The sequence below is a fragment of the Halyomorpha halys genome, unplaced genomic scaffold (assembly GCF_000696795.3).
Source record: "Halyomorpha halys isolate HHAL.00 unplaced genomic scaffold, Hhal_1.1 Scaffold106.1, whole genome shotgun sequence".
Lineage (NCBI taxonomy): Eukaryota > Metazoa > Arthropoda > Insecta > Hemiptera > Pentatomidae > Halyomorpha > Halyomorpha halys.
The window spans coordinates 1088984-1105663 of record NW_027111449.1 but is presented as its reverse complement, the minus strand read 5'-3'; the positions used below and the strand labels follow the sequence as shown (position 1 = coordinate 1105663).

Below are 16680 nucleotides of genomic sequence, written 5' to 3'. Positions count from 1 at the left end.
ATAGCTACAAGTAGTTCATAAAATTAGCTAAATTTCAGCTGCACCACCATAATTACATCAATAGAGGTAAAATGACACTTTGAGCAGTCAATTATATATTTATTCCCGTTCATCACAGATTTAAAAAATAAAAATATTTTGAAAAATAGTTTCTGTAGGACCATAGGTTGGTAGCTTTGGTAGTATTTGGTCCTCTTCTGGAAATTCAAAATGTGGAAATACTTCACTGCTTCTAAACAACATATAAATTGAATCAATTATAATCACAGCAATATCAATTGTTAATCATGAAAAAAAATAGTAAATAAGGAAATCAAAACAAATTTTAAATACATTCCACATCAAAACAAACGTTAGACTGCTGTGTTTTTATTATTTGGCAATGTTCTGATAGGATTTTAAATTTATAATTCTGTGCAATTTTTAATTTTAGTTTCACTTTTATATCTGAATCTGAAATCATTAAAATGTCAGAGGTTAAACAGTTGAAGTTTTTAAATCGTCTGTTTTTTTCATAGAACAAGCTGTGATTTATGTATCTGAATTTACATCTTTCAAGACTGAGTCTTGTGCACTGAAATTTTTGTATACAGCACTTAGAATTAGCCTAAGGGATGGAATATGCCATGGCTGCTTCATTAAGCTCCTTGTTTCCTCTTATCATAATTAAACTCTCAGATATTTGTGTGCTCATCATCCAAAATGTACTCATTTGACACAATTCTAGAAAAAACAATTGTGTGAATAAAATATCTAATATAATTGGTCAACAAATCAAAATTGAAAGCTTTAATGGTATTCATATTCCACAAGGAGTTAGCACTTACAGAGATAGCAGAGTCCTGCTCTTATTTGGATTCACCCATCATATTAATGAAGTGTCTAAATATGGTGACTTTTTCCTGATTGTGTATTCAGGGGGTCTAACTTGGGATCCTAGTAAAGCATACTTCATGTATTGTAGAAACAAACTGATAAAACTGAGAATTTTTTCGTACCTAATAATAGAAATTAATTATCAATTATAAAAATTAATATCAGTATACCAGGAATGAAATAAAATCAATAATTTATAACCTCAATTAGTTATGAAAAGCATTCTTATATATAAATAAATATCAAGCCAAGTTTTCTGTTTAGTGTTCTAAATTTGAAGATACAAAATTGCTTTGAGGGATTCGGAGCAGAGGTGGTATAAGTCAGATGAAAATTTAGCCAACTAATTTGTAGTCACAATTTTTAATCATGAATAAAAGTTAATGTAAAATCACTGAAATTTTATAAACTTGATAAATGACTAAAAAATATGAATAAATTGTTGAACATTATGTAGTTATATTCAACTAAAATTCTAATCTGATAAAAATTAATTCGAATAAATATTTAATCACACGAGAACTGTTGTATTTTTTTTATTTTATTTTTTTAAAGAAATGCAATATTTTATTTTAATTAAAGAAAATCCATGAATAAATACAAATTATGTATATATAATATTTTCAATTTCTTGAGACTGGTATTTATTTTTTAAATAAATTAATTGGTATCCATCTATGTCTCGAAACTCTTCATTACATCATCAACAGTCCAACGTTTTGGCCAATTCAGCCATCCTCAAGGACAATCTTAAATATAAATTTACACCTTACATCCAATTATTAAAAAAATGTTTTGCAAACTATTCAGCCCAGCTTATTTATTACAAGTCATATTACCCTATTATGACGAAATAGGGTAATTTGACTTGTAATTAATGACCTGGGCAAAATAGCCTGCAAAACATGTTTTAACGGGTGTGGGGTGTAAATTTAAATTTAAGATTGTCTTTGAGGATGGCTGAATTGGCCGTAACGTTAGGACTGTTGATGATGTAATTAAGAGTGTTAATACATAAATGGATATCAATTAAGTTATTTAAAAAAAAAAATGTATTAATATGTATTCATAATAAACACATTGACTCAAGTTTAAATTTAATCATTTTGGGAAAAAGGTTGTGAAGAAAGATGTTTCTTATTGCTATAGTAAATGATTAGGAGTATTAAAGGTACAGATGCACATAAAAATAAAACATTGAAATCAATTAGAGAACATTAATGCATCAAAATATAAATTTTATTAAAATTCTTTAGATGGTTATGATGTCTATACCTAAAATAATAATTATTAATTGTGACTGATTTATTAGTTGTCTTAAGTAACTTATTTTTAGTTTCCAATTAATCGTTTTATATTAGTTGCAACCTAATGACTAAAAATTTAGTTAAATGAATATAGCACTCAATGCTTCAAACCCCTGTTTTCTAAATACAAGAAAAAAATCAAATTTGTTGAATGGAGTACAGTTTTTTAAATAAAGATTCTCTATATTGTAAGAAGTTTTATTTTAAAAAAAAGTTTTTTAAGGAGCCATTTTTAAAAGCACAATACTTATTCATTATTTACTGAGAGCCTGACGAGGATGAGTATGTGTTTCAAAACATGTTTTAATCAAAACAATGTAGGTTCAAAAGCTGCTGTTTTATATATATAAATTTCTCTTCATTATCTCGATATCCTTGAGGAACCATATACTTTATTCTCCAGTTAAATTCCAAAAGTGGTAACAAAAAAGGTGTCTGAATTACTTTCCAAAAAATGCATAACAATACTCGAAGTAAACCCAAAAATGCTTTTTTATATCATTCAGTGGTTTACACAAAAGTAGCAATCAAGATAATTTGTTGACTCTCACCATCCCATGGACACATCAAATTTTGTCACATTTTATGTTCGCTTGGAATTCGGTATCAGCATGTCTCCACACAGTTTTTACAAACTTTAAGTAGCACCCAATATTGATCCTGTTGTTTCTCAAAATATGCATGATAAGCTTTTTTAATAGAGACATTTATATTTCTTTGTTGTTTCTCTTAACATAATTTTCCATATTCATAGCAATATCGATATTAGATTTAGATCTTTAATATAAAATGTAAGTGAAACTACTAATGTTTTTCCCTAAGTAATTTAGTGTCGTGGAATACTACATATTTTATTGACATTTCTTGCATTAACAAAAAAAGTTACTTTAAGGATTAGTATACCAGAATGGAAACATGACAAGAAACAAGGAACTGAAAATATTTTTGTTTTCAATACATTAGTTTATAATGAATACCTATTTTAATTTTTATAAAAAAAATGGGGGGAGGGAGGAATCAATTTGGATAAAGTAACTATACATTATGAACTTAAGTATATTAATGAATTTAATCAAATGCACATGTCACAAAAAAAGAAGTAAATGTTTGTTCCCTAGTACAATTGATTAGTACTACTAGATTTCTATATATTCAATTTCCTTATTTTTAAAATTTAGAAATAAAGAAGGTATAAGCTCTTCAAAGGTATTTTCTTGAGAATCTTTGCAGCTTATTTAGAAAATAATTTTTCTTCTCAAATAATTTATTTTTATACAAGAAGAAATACAGTTGCTCCTTTAAAAACACTTTACGAGACCAGTAGAGCATATTTTGACAAATTAACAAATGTATCTGTGGTTATTTTGGTATTCCATTATTAAATCCCAAAAATTATGATATAATAAAAATATATTTTTAAAAGAAAATGAAAAATAATTTTGAAAAAATAAATTGAACAAAATATGATTGCACATACAGTTTATTAGAGTTTTTTAAAATAAATAAAATTTTGTTTTTATTAAAAAAAGAAATACAATACTTTTGTTAATAAAACAATCATAAATTATTTTTCGATATTTTTAACACCTAAGTACATACAGAATTTAATTAGTCTAGCATGTACATTAAAAATTAAGTAAATAAATATTTCTATAAGAACAACATCTCATCTAATGAAGAGCTAATCTATTTCAAACAAGAAAATGTCACACCTTAGCTGATTCTCCTACTGTTTTTTTACTGTATTTAAACTTAAACAAGTAACATCTCTTAAATTGTTGAACAAGCACATAAAAGATGGCTTATAAATTTTATTTTTGAAACCAAAATACAATCAATTTTCATTTATTAAAACCTCATAAAAAGGAATGTACATTTTTTTTTTTTTAAATTAGATGGCTTAAAGTAAAATATCACAGTCTGGTGAGGTTCATCGTATGATTGATAAAATATTTTTAAGTAATACCCAACAAGAATATGTTTTTAATTTCGAACAAAAGTATAACTTCATTCAAATGCTACCTCTTCAAAAACTAATAATAAATAAATAAAAATCGTAGAAAAAACCCAGACTGCAAGAAATAAATATAATTGTAATGAATTTTTGGCGAAGTACTACCTATTTACCATTATAGAATAATACTATTATCGTATAATTTTAATTTAAAATAATTCGCGATTATCCCATCCAAACGTTTTTCACTATCTACTACTTCTAATGAAATTTTTTTATATTGATTCCTTCAATAAGATTTGAGCATTCCCACAAATCATTATAAAGAATTATACAAACAATACTGCTAATCTCAAAAATATCTAGTATTAACAAGTAATACAAATTTCTTTTGGAAAAAAAGTAGTACAAAAAAAAAAAAAAAGGAACTTGATAATTATTAAAAATTAAATATAAAAATAAATAACTTTTGATTATAAAGTTAATACAATAATAATACCTTAGTTACTCATAATTAACAACACTTTATATTAAGTATTGAAGATGAACTTGATTGTAATAAGTAACAGTGGTATTACATGTAGGTCATACAAATAAAAAAACTTGGACTAGTTTGAACAATTTGCAACATCTTTCAATAGAACTTATGATTCTATTTGCATCTCTTCCACATTTTTTTCTTTACGTACTGAAAAATTCATTGATGAATTGTTTTCTAAGAAGTCTCTAATATCTGAATCTAAATCAGCAACTCCGATGCTATTTGATGTTTCTTCTTCTGATAAATTAATAGCATCCATATTGGTGGTTGAAGACTCATTTCCATTACCATTAGTAGAGCCATCTGCAGTATCAGGTACAACACCCATAGCTTTTCTGATTCCTGGGACAGGAATGATAGCAGCAGGAGGTGCTTGCTTAGCCATTTCTGTCAAACTTTCAATAATTTTGTCAGCTAAATTCAGTTCTGTATCCGATGGGTGTGAAATTTGGCTTAAATGCGATGGCTGAGGAGCAGAAAGTCTGTCATTCTGGACTTGCTGAAGTTTTTCCAAAAGTTGGGATGTTGAATCAAGTTTCGCTTGAACGGGATTAGAATGTTCATTTATTTCCTCAAATTCTTTCAAAAATGAAGTATCTATTCCAAGTTCTGAAAGAGTTTTCAACTGATCAAATTCAATTTTAGTATTAGATAAATCAGGATGATTAGTATTAGAAGCTCCTTTATTTTCAATTAATTCTCTAACTCTTTCTTCTTCTTCCTGAAATTTCTTCTGTTCATCAATAACATTTTTCGACTTTCTATACTCGCCACCTGTCATAAGATCGAGCAAATTATCAACCATTACCAATGTGTAGTCACAAACCTTGGCTAAATTCAGAACATTGTCGACATATCCTGATGTTTCTTCACCATAAGTTTCATAAACAAGATCTGATTCTTCTTTTGACAAATTGGCAAACGTTGAATCATAGGAAGGGGCATATGAACTGAATGCACCATAATTGAGAGGTTTTACTGCTTTAGCAATATTTCGCCTATGTTCCCTGAAACCCTGTAATTGACCAGTACCATGATGGAGTTTTCCAATTAACTGTCCTAAAGTAACTACTCTTTCACCCGGTCTTTCAGGATCAACACCTTCACCTGGCACAAAAATAGCTAATGAGGTACTGCCATCCTGCCTCTGTCTCAAAAATCCCATGCTAAAAGTGGTCTTCCGTCGTTTCAAGAATTGTCTCTCATCATAAGAGCAGGCAGATTTTTGAGCAAGTTCTAGTATTTGTTCTGGTGTAAGATCACCATGAACTTCATCAATAGAACTATGTCGCCTTTTCCTAGTTACATCTTTCTTATCTGGTTCATCAGATTCATCTAAACTATTATCATCATCATCATCATCAAATTCAACAGGCTCACCTGAGTCTAAATCAAAACCAAGTTGTTCCGGCGGGATTTGCTTTATAAGGGGAAGAGTACGTGCAAGTTGCCGTAACTTTTGAACACTTAGAAATTTTATTCCAGAATGTAGTAGTCTTTTAGCGGACTTAAAATACATTGTATCTTGCCGATTATACTGCATTGCATTGTTGCACATTAGTTGAAAATCTGATACATATCCATTGAGAGTCGAATAAGCATTATCTTCAATTTTTTGTCGCATAGTAGAAAAATCCATTGGAATTTTTATCACTTTTGAATATCCTGGAGCAATCTGGTCAGTAACAGGCCAAGCAAAAACTTGTAGATTATCTTTGTCTTCAAGCTGTTGCTGCAAATAATCCAGAAGCCTCTGCAGTGGAGTTTTATTTTGTTTTTGTCGCAAAGATGGTACCCCAAGTCGTTTTTCACGTTCTGACTGAGTCTCAGGTTTGTTTGTGTTGTCCTTCACAGGTAATTCTGATGCTTCTAAAACTATTGATACATTTCCATTGTGAGGACCATTGGTCTTTATTTTTTTCTTTTTCTTCTTTTTCTTTTTTTCATTGTTTCCCTTCTTTTTAGAATTCTTGTCAAGAGAATTAGCAGACTGTATAGACTCATCAGACGGATCTGTCACATTATTTAGAGCCGGTTCATTACTTTCAGATGATCCTTCAAACTTCAGAATCAACCTAAGAGCTGATGGTTTTTCACTAGGCTTTTCTTCTCCTTTTTCCTTCTTACTTTTCTTACCGGAGCCCATTGTAAGTTACTAAAATACAATATTAAAAAAAATAAAATATCGCGATTTTAAAACACTTCACAACTCATTGAATTCTTCGAGAGCATCCCGTAATAAAAAGAATAAAATATGTATTAAAGCCAAATCCGACTTCATTTATCAAACGAAAACAACTATAACAGTTTCAGGAATTTGAACACAGACGCACAAAACCATAATCGCGAAACTCACCCAAACATAAACACCGCTGGTGTTTGTTTTACCAAAGAGCTACTACATCTATCAATTGGTTCATAGAATTAACAATTAGAAAGAAGAAATTAAGAAAAGACATGGGAGTAACCATTTAGGTAAGATTCCTTAAAAGAGGAAATAAATAATAAGCAATTAATTCTTTGACTAAACTATCGTGAAACTCTGCTCTCTAAAATCATGCCAAAGACCAATAAAGATTAGTTTGATGAATGTAAACAATAATAAAGTTAAAAAAATTAATTTATCGTTTTCTCAATTTTCGTATTTTTATAATTGTCATTTTTATTCTTTCAAAATGAAGCAGCAAAACACTTGAGCATTTTATCGTATAAAATGGTGATTTGTGTAATTACATTACTTGAATAGGGAATTAGCCAAAGTAAAACCATATCATGATACTCATATTTAGGACAGCATAACATTAAGGATACCACTGACGACTAATCCACTCCACGTAAAATGTGAACTAACTCATTTTTATTATTAATGCATTGATTACATCACGGCTCTGTAAACTTCTGCTTGCTAAAAATGGATAAACAAATCCCCATCGTATCCGTTTGAGGTCGAGCCTTTACTAGCATGTAACAGAATTCTACGGTAACTTCAAAACAAAGAAGCTTTCTCATCAGATAAAGATTTGACCCCAAGGAGACAGTTTGAGGTTTACATTTCCATTCTTCCGAAGTTATTGAACTCTAGGATCGCTGATAACTGAGCGGCTACAAGCTCTTCAAGATCATCAAGTATTTGACTCTTCTCTAGCCAAGTTAATGTGTCTGCAACTACATTTTATTTTTCTCCCTAATAGGCTGTTTTTAATAACCTAACTACGCCATTTCAGCATCTGATGCATCGCATGCAAGTATTCGCTCTCCGATGGTTGAAAGATGGCCAAGTTTTGCCACTTCACTTAAACTTTCCTTACTTTTCTTGAAGGCTTAGATAGTCTCTTGAGTTCAGTTAATAGACGTCTTCCGTTTACAGTTATGGAACAGCTTGTTATGGGTTGTGGAGACATGAAATACGGACGCGTCATAAAAATTGACCATTCACAGAAATCTCCTCAGCTGGCAGATGAAAACATCTGGTCTTGAGAATTCCATAGTAGTTTTTACTTTGGAAGGCAGGGATAAATATTCTACGTTGTAAGATACCAAACAAATATTTTCCGGGAACCATTACTAGTTTCGATTAACTCTGGATAGAACGGAAGTCGATAAAGGTACAGTGAGGTTTTGTCCATCCTAAAATCATATGATGATAAGGCATAGGATAATAGTAAGGGATCAGCATAAAAAGATAGATATAACTTTAAGAAAAAGGTTATCCTCAGTTCCAAACAGTTAGCCATTCTCATGTCCACTAAACATGCTGTTTAGACAGATCTTATCTTTATTTCTCATGAATAGCCCTAAGATACAGTATTCATTTCAGCCAATAACAATGAATAAATATTGAGCACTTGTAGATTTTTCTTGATCCATCTGCCAAAACAGAATAATACTCTTGATCAAGAGTAATAATCAAAAGTGTGCACTGCAGGTTTGAAACAGTTCTCAACAAATATCATGAAATAAAATTACAGGATCACATAGCAGAAATTTGGCGAATCATCGTAAGTAGTAGATTTTGAATTAAATTTAGTTTTTTTCTAAGGATAAAAATTTAATTTGTCTATAAGACAGAAAAATCTTACGTTACTATCTGCTGGACAAGGATATGGTCCCCAACTTATCTAGGAATTAAGATCCATCTCAAGAGCAAGAGTTACCATGACAGTTGCAATTGTCTTTACCACTATAATCCTGTAAATTATGAAATTTGCTGTTTTGATAATAACAGATTTTGTGTTTCAGTTGATAGTATGATAGTACCTCTCACAACAGTGACAACTACATTCCCCCCTACTTAGCATTGCTACTATAAGGGGAGAAGTAGGGTAGTCCATATGGAAAATACTTATGTCCCTACTGTTCACAATTCTTTTATTTTTTATGACAAGAAGATGGTTTGAAGTGAAATGAAAATTAATTTTTATTCTAGGACACTTGGTCCCCTAAGGATAACAATTTGGAACAGATTTAGCAGCTTTCTCTTGCTACATTAACTTTTGAACATAATTAAATTAATCTATTACAATATTTATATAAAATAAAATATGAACAAAAAGACATATTTATTCATGAATATATTGCTTTCCATTATTCACAAGTTCATGGAAGTTTGATAGTCTAGAAGATGGTGTTTGAATGAAGTTAAGGATGGATATGGGTTAGGAGTTCCAAAATGAGGTAGCTCAGACAGCTAAACATTTTTCAAAGGTGGCAGTTCTGTAGGTAGGGACATAAAGATAGGTTGGTTGGGATCTAGGGTTATAGGTGAATGGATAAAGGTAGGGTGAGGAGTTCAATGATCTAGGAAGGTTATTTTTGGTTTTTAATATTTGGTTATTAGGGACTGGAATATAAATGTGCCAAAAAAAGGTATTGTCTCCTGAAAATGGGATAGAGTCAGCTTTGCTCGGAATAGTGATGAGAACGCCTGGAAATACCGAAAATGAATCATATAAAGCAGTTCATTAGTCTTTTATCCTCTGTTCCTGTTCAGTGGACAGTACTGCAAATATTAGGCATCTGTTGTTGAAATGTGGGAGAATAAGGAAAGATCTTAGAAGGTGACGGGTACTTCGAGGAAATGAATCACGGGATCTTAGGAGCTGTTTAAGGTGGAGAAGATGATTGGGTTTGCTGTCAGCAAAAAATACACAAATAAACAAAAACTTATTCATTTGTGCTGATGTTTCGACCTGAATTTCAGGCCCTCATCAGGGATGCTCCAACAGAGGTTCTGTCTCGAGTCACTGAGACTTTAGATAGGGCCACACTCGTGTCAGATCTGGTTCAATATACATTGGTAAATATTTGCTTTCAATGTTTACTTCAATATTTCACACATGAACATTTGTAGATCATTGTGAATGACGTACTGGCCCCACTACTCATCCAATACCGAATTTGGAACATGCTGGACATGAATGTGGCCCTAGCTTAATTTGTGGAACCACTTCAAAGATAGAATATTTAACAGCTCACATATTCTTTACTGATTTATCTCTACTGATGGATAAAACTATAAATTATTGGTTGACAGGAGCTACATGATAGCGGTTTAAAGATAAAACTAGTTCATTGCTCAACACTCCATGCCAATCCAGGATGATTGATTTCAATGTAATAATTTAAAATTTACCATATTACTGTAACCTGAAGTAAAATAAAGTTGTATATTTATGAGATAAAAATTAATGGTAGAATTCTTAAAATCATCTGAATTTAGTTATCAATATATCGCTGGGTTGGTGGTAAAAGTGATAAATTACTATTTTTTTTTTTTTTTTTTTTTAACATCAATTGATTACTTTTAATATTAACCCAATATGTACATGGAAAATAGTATTTTTCTTAATTTTGAATACCCAAAAGCACATTGAAGTATAAACTACTTTTTATTTTTACTGAGGTGTAGATAGTTGACCGTAGATAACTGATTGGAAAAAATGGTCGAGGGGGTGCGGTCAGCAAAACAGTTTTAGCCAACCTTCTCCGCTTGACACCTTGATAAAGACCTGAAACTCAGGTCGAAACGTCGTCATAAATAAATATTTTTTTGTTTATTTTATTGTTACTATATTGTTTTGAGGATTTCTTTTAATTTTATCTTCTTCATATCATTATATTATATCAGTAAATATGTTAATATTTCAGAACTATTATATTCCTGATATTTAGTGTATAAAAGTCAGAGCTTGAAACAGTACACTTCAGCCAAATTTTTATTTAGTGAAAATTATGAGTACTAAACATATTTAACATGGAATATGATCTTACTGGAGTAGTGAAAAATAATTAGGAAGGGAAGGAAATAATCAATAATTAACAGAGAATACATATTCATTTATTATATAATTAAATCACAAAATACATAACATCAATTAAACCTTTGCAAGAAATTTTAAAATCATTAAATTAAACAACTATTCATGTATACAAAGATATATAAAATACATATATATAAATTTAAATACATGGACACATATTTACATATAATGCATTACATTGGATTTACAATTTCACACAGTCTTATAAATTTAACACCTCAAATTAAATTTTATTGAAACATTTAGATATAAACTACACTATTACTAAAATGAGAATTAAGGAATATTCTTGTTTGTGGAATATTACAATATATTTATAAGCTAATAGAAAACCTCAATGACTGAAATTCATAGAAAAGTCAATATTTTCCTGATAAAAAAAATATATTCATTGCAGCTAAATAAATTCATTGCAAACAATGGAAAAACATATTTTTGTAAATATGTACAATTAAACAGAACAATTCGGGCCATTTATTTTTTTTTTCAATTATCTTGATAGGATTTCTTCAACCCTATAAAGTTAATTTTAAGTAATGATTATATAAACATGTAAGTAATGCTTACATGTACCTTCCTCCTCCATGCATAAGTTAACAAAAAATTTCAATGTTTTTTGAGTAGAAACCTTTGTATTCCATATACTGATAATCAACAAAAGTATCCCTTCAGTTCAATAAAAATATCCCAAATATTTAAATATATATTTTATATATATTAAAAATATCCCAATTTATTGTTTAAAAAGTATGTTTTTTTTTTGTTTTTTTTTTTTTTAAATAAATATTTATATTAATAAACTATTCTAAATTTTTGACATTTCATTGCACACCAATTTATGCAGTTAGGTAAATTTACTCTCTTAAAATGCAATATGTTTATTGATAAATAATTTAAAGTCACAGCCTTCTTTCCATCATTTGTAATATTTCAAACACTTGAAATTTAATAATATAATGAAACTTTATCATTCAGTTCAATTTATAGTAATAATATTTTACAGTCACTATTGGATGGTCTAGTGATGGACTAATATATTTCAATACATATGATTTCTTTATCTCTAAAAATATGATTTATTATAAAAATATATCTTTGAAATATAGTTTTAGAGAGTAGTCATACATATCATAAATTCACTTAATTAGAGCATAACTAACCAAAATTAAATTTTGCAAATTTATAAGAAATAAACCCAGTCCGAATATATTTTTCAGCATTGTTCAAGGTTTATTAAATGAAAAAAAATTATGAATTTTGTTACCCTTAACAAACATATTCGGGATTTATTGATAGTACCTAGTTAACCATCATTTATAATCATAAGGAAATAATACCATGTCAAAATATATTAAACATGCTCTTTAATATTAAACTTTTTTATTTTAATTTTCTAATAATATTAAAATATTTATTGTCATTGACTAGTCAGGTAGGCTTATGGTATACATAAACTTAAATTACAAATTTATGTCAAATCGGTTGGAAATATTTGTCTCTCACCTTCAGCTAAATAAATTTGAAGAGCCCTATAAAGTAAAACAACACCCAGCTGCATCTTTTGTTTAATACTCCAGTTCTTTACAATACCATAATATTCACCATTTTGAATATTTGTCAAATTCTTACATCCAATAGCATCTATCATAGCAGCTTCTCTTGTATGTGCCTCAGCAGATATAATATTATGAAATATAAATATACAAATGACCCCTGCTGACTTATCCCAGATTGTTTGAATCCTTTTAACTTTTGTACTTAATATTTTTTTGTTCGTTGTTTTAAGAGCTTCATATAAATGTGAGAATGGCCTTGAGTTTTTACCTTTTCCAACATAAAAAATAGATAGTACAAATGTTTTCCAAATGTCTACTTCATTCATCTCAGTTTTTCTTTGGTCTAGATTACATGTAATGAATGGATCCAGTAGTAAGTACGTAAAAAATTGTTTTTCTTTACCACCGCGCCATAATTTTTTAGTATCTAAAAAATTTTTGGACATTTCTTTTTCTAATACAGACCACTTGTTAATGAAACTAATGAAATTCTCTTTAAATGTATTTTTCAAAGTTTCAGGGTAATTAGAAAATTCATCTACCAATGCAATATTTTTTTTACCCTTAATTACTTTGTTTAATAATCTTTGATAAACTTTTTTAGTAGTTTTAGTAACTGGCCCATGAGTAATTTTATTTCTTTTTAGTTCTTGCTTAAGTTTGTCTGTAGCACATGATACTGCAGAGACCTGAGTACTGGAACTCTTTACTGAATAAAATGAATTTTCATCACTTTGTTCCACTTCATTCTTAAATGACTGGGGTGTTTTATTTAATGTACTGATTACACCATTAGAATTATTTGTAAACATAATCAGACCCTCATTTAGGAATGATTTATAATTGCTATCAGTTACATTACTCTCATTCCTAAAGCCTGTGTTCAAGGTGAAAAATTCGACCACCTTTGCATCACTCTCAATATCAGTAAATTCAGCAACCTTTCCAATGCTCCTAATATCAGTCAATTCCACTCCTCTTGCATTGCTCTCAATATCAGTAAATTCAATTACCTTTTCATTGCTCTCAATGCCAGTAAATTCAGCTACCCTTCCATTCCTCCTAATATCAGTAAATTCAACAACTTTTGCATTGCTCTCAATATCAGTGAATTCAACATATTCATTAGCACTACAATAATATTTTTCAGAGTTGTAATTTTTCACATCATTTAAAAAATTAGGTATGATGTCTGTAGCAGTATTTTGCATTTCTTTTGAAATCACTCTATTAGTCTTAAATTTCTTTAAGAGATTAATCACCGAAGCATTATCACTTTCAGAAGCATAGTCAAAAGAATTCTTACCTTCACTGTCTTCCAACAATGGATTAGCTCCACTGTTCAACATGAGTATAACAATATCTTCACGTCCCCAAAGACATGAGATCATAAGTGGTGTAGTCCCATCAGAAGTTGCTAAGTTAGGATCAGCACCATGGCTGAGCAATAAGCTAACAGATTGTGTAGCGATATCTTCTGTGCCAATACCTGGTGCTGCATGAAGGGGAGCAGCATCATAATCAGGAATTATAAAGTTAGGGTTCACTCCTTTTGATTCTAATAAAAATCTCACAGTTGGTATGTTGGCATCAATTATAGCATCATAAAGAGCAGTGATCAAATAAGAATTCCTGTAATGTTGTACAAAGCATTTCCTACTTTCAATGAGATCAGATGATCTATGCATCCTAACTTTTTTCAAATAGTCCACAGTTTGAAAAACCAATCCTTTGGCATGGCAGAGAAGGTATTTAATGACGATAAACTGAGTAACAACACTTCCAGACCAAACTTAGAGCCAGTTGGGGGCACCAGGCGAGTCAGTTTATAAATAAATGCCCATAGAGATAGGGACGCCAAAAGTATGACAAACCTTTTGAACATGTACCTGTATTCAATGATAGAAATTAAATTTAATGAATTAATAAAACTGAGTTGGATTTAGATCTCTTTGTTGTGATTGTTCCATACATATGACTTAAAAAACTGATCATTATGAATTTTAATGAAGAGAAGCTGTATATGTTCGAATGTTATCAAACACATTCAGTCGTTTTTCGTTTGATTACACAAACAGATTTATCAACTAATTAAGTAGACATTAGTGAATTAATGTAAAAAACTTTTACCTTCTTTCTCCAGATGATAATTTGTTTTTTATTACTAACATGTGCTATGAACATATGGTCTATTTTATATAAGATCTGTGGAATTGTAATGTTGAAACAGTTGTGTTTCATACGCTGTGATCCACCGTAGTACCGAGACAATTGGAACCGATTTTCAAGATATTTAAATAGGAGCTAACTCAGCTTTAAAAATTTTTTATTCTTAATGTTTGAAAATCAGCATCAATATCCTTTTTTGTTTTAAAAAAAGTTGTTATATTTTAATCGTACTTCAAGAGTTACTAAAGAAGAATTATATAACAATATATGATGTCGATTTGTTCATGTTTTTTTTTTTTTATGTTGAATAAGAACTACAAATTATTGCTCGCATTAAATGAGTGAAAAATAAAAAAAAAAGTGTAAAAAATTACAAAAACAAAAAGTCGCTTTCGGTAAAGTAGACCAACATTTTATTTATTAGCAGTCTAGTCAGGTTCGGTTTTAGCATTATTCAAAACTCTTAAATACGAAATGTGTTATAGATAAAAAATTAGAAGTTTTATTATTTAGTTTGGCGTTTGGAGAATTTTTTTTTTCAGCTGATATCTGGCGTTTACGAAATAAATTTATAACTCCTCACAATTTTACCAAATCCAACGTGGCTACAACTGTTGGATAGCTGAATTTTAACTCTTTCAAACCATTATAGGTATGTTTCGTAATATGTTGTAAATAGTCCAGTAAAAATAGCTTAATATTTGGCTGTAACGAGCTTCAAGTTGATCCTTAATAGAGTTCTTTACATTCCATAATCATTGAGATATAATTTTTTTCTAAAACAAATATTTGTATTCCAAAAATTAAATAGAAACATTTTGTGAATTAATTTTGGCAAGTGTCATGAATAATGCTATTCTAGGGAAATAATCTAATAATATTGGGAAATAAACTACCTTATTGTATATTTCACTAGCTTTAAATAGAGGCCTGAGATATGTCAAATAGTTTCTGAAATATCGAACTTTTATTGACTCATTTTCAATGTAAGTTACGAAATATAAAAATTTTGTAAAAACATCTTGGCAAATATTGAACGTTGAGTTCTATTAAGGCTCAAATATTAGCAAATTAACCATAGTTTAAATAAGGACAATATTTTTTGTCGTGCGTTGTTTCGTTTTAAAGATGTATAATGTTGAGAGAGAGTGATTGAAACCGTCATTAGTTATGTAATAAAATCATTATGCAAATAATGATTTTTTTAATCTATTGTATTAGAATAGTTTAGTTGTTTTTTTAGCCAACCCTTGTGGGTTATGGAGCCATCCTGAGGTCCACTCACCCCCATAAAGTGGATACCTTTAATTGGGAAAAAATCTGGTATCTGAGCGAGATCTAGAAAAAATCATCTCTTTGTATAACCGTTGTTCCAAAAGCAGTGCTTCCAAGGCATTGAATCCATGACCCTTCATGGATCCTAGGGGTTCGCATTATTATTATTATTCAGACCTTATTAAATCCAAATTCACCACATTCCATGAGGAACTCATTCATTAGCCTAATCCCCTGGCACAATTCCTATCCAGCATTACCCATTCATACAATCCTCCCCGAAGGTTAATACAAAATGGTCCAGAGACCTATTGTAAATAATTATATTGTAGTTCTGGCAATGACCAAATTCTTCACTCAAGTCTCTGTGTCTACAGTTAGAGCCCTCGATAAGCCTCTATTGGCTTTTAATAGGGGTATTAATCATGTTGTGTTAAATATAAAATGTTTTACCATGTTAAATGTTATAAGTACAGTATTGTTAGCACCCCTGTTTAAAGTCTAGAGGCTAGAGGTTAATATAAAAAATATACTAAAATTTAAGAAACTATTGATTTTATTTATTAAATATATTACTCAAATTTACAGTGTATATCGATGATACCAACCGATATGCCATCTATTTCAACCTTTCTTTCATGAGATGCTAAAAACGAATGTCATCACATATATTGGATCACGT

At 29.7% G+C, this 16680-nt stretch overlaps 2 protein-coding genes and 1 long non-coding RNA gene across 5 annotated transcripts in view; 1 reads left to right on the top strand and 2 right to left on the bottom strand.

The window, feature by feature from the left end:
* Positions 1–58: 58 nt before the first annotated feature.
* On the bottom strand, positions 59–7228 carry LOC106677685 (bromodomain-containing protein 7). Of its 2 annotated transcripts, XM_067049451.1 has the most exons (4): positions 4637–7228; positions 828–998; positions 550–723; positions 59–232 (listed from the first exon to the last, which is right to left on the bottom strand). In XM_067049451.1, exon 1 carries the CDS (start codon positions 6822–6824, stop codon positions 4782–4784), a length of 2043 nt encoding a protein of 680 aa, XP_066905552.1. In that variant the 5' UTR covers positions 6825–7228; the 3' UTR covers positions 59–232; positions 550–723; positions 828–998; positions 4637–4781. The 2 variants fall into 2 exon arrangements, with proteins under 2 accessions (XP_066905552.1, XP_014271236.1); XM_014415750.3 differs by having other exon boundaries at positions 59–723.
* Positions 7229–8199: 971 nt separating this feature from the next.
* LOC106677690 (uncharacterized) overlaps positions 8200–16680 on the top strand; it is a 41669-nt gene continuing 33188 nt past the window's right edge. The window contains exons 1-2 of one of the 2 annotated variants that reach the window (XR_010843957.1): positions 8200–8283; positions 8530–8676. This is a non-coding gene — a long non-coding RNA (uncharacterized lncRNA). Of the gene's footprint in view, positions 8284–8304; positions 8677–16680 lie in introns of those variants that run through there. The other variant, XR_010843956.1, reaches the window with a different exon arrangement.
* On the bottom strand, positions 10994–14725 carry LOC106677686 (ankyrin repeat and LEM domain-containing protein 1). The gene has a single exon (XM_014415752.2). The coding sequence runs from the start codon at positions 14240–14242 to the stop codon at positions 12467–12469; it is 1776 nt and encodes a 591-aa protein (XP_014271238.1). The 5' UTR covers positions 14243–14725; the 3' UTR covers positions 10994–12466.

Excerpts from the sequence above, each read along its gene's own strand:
- LOC106677686 (XM_014415752.2), bottom strand. The coding sequence starts at position 14,242 with ATGCATAGATCATCTGATCTCATTGAAAGTAGGAAATGCTTTGTACAA.
- LOC106677685 (XM_014415750.3), bottom strand. The coding sequence starts at position 6,824 with ATGGGCTCCGGTAAGAAAAGTAAGAAGGAAAAAGGAGAAGAAAAGCCT.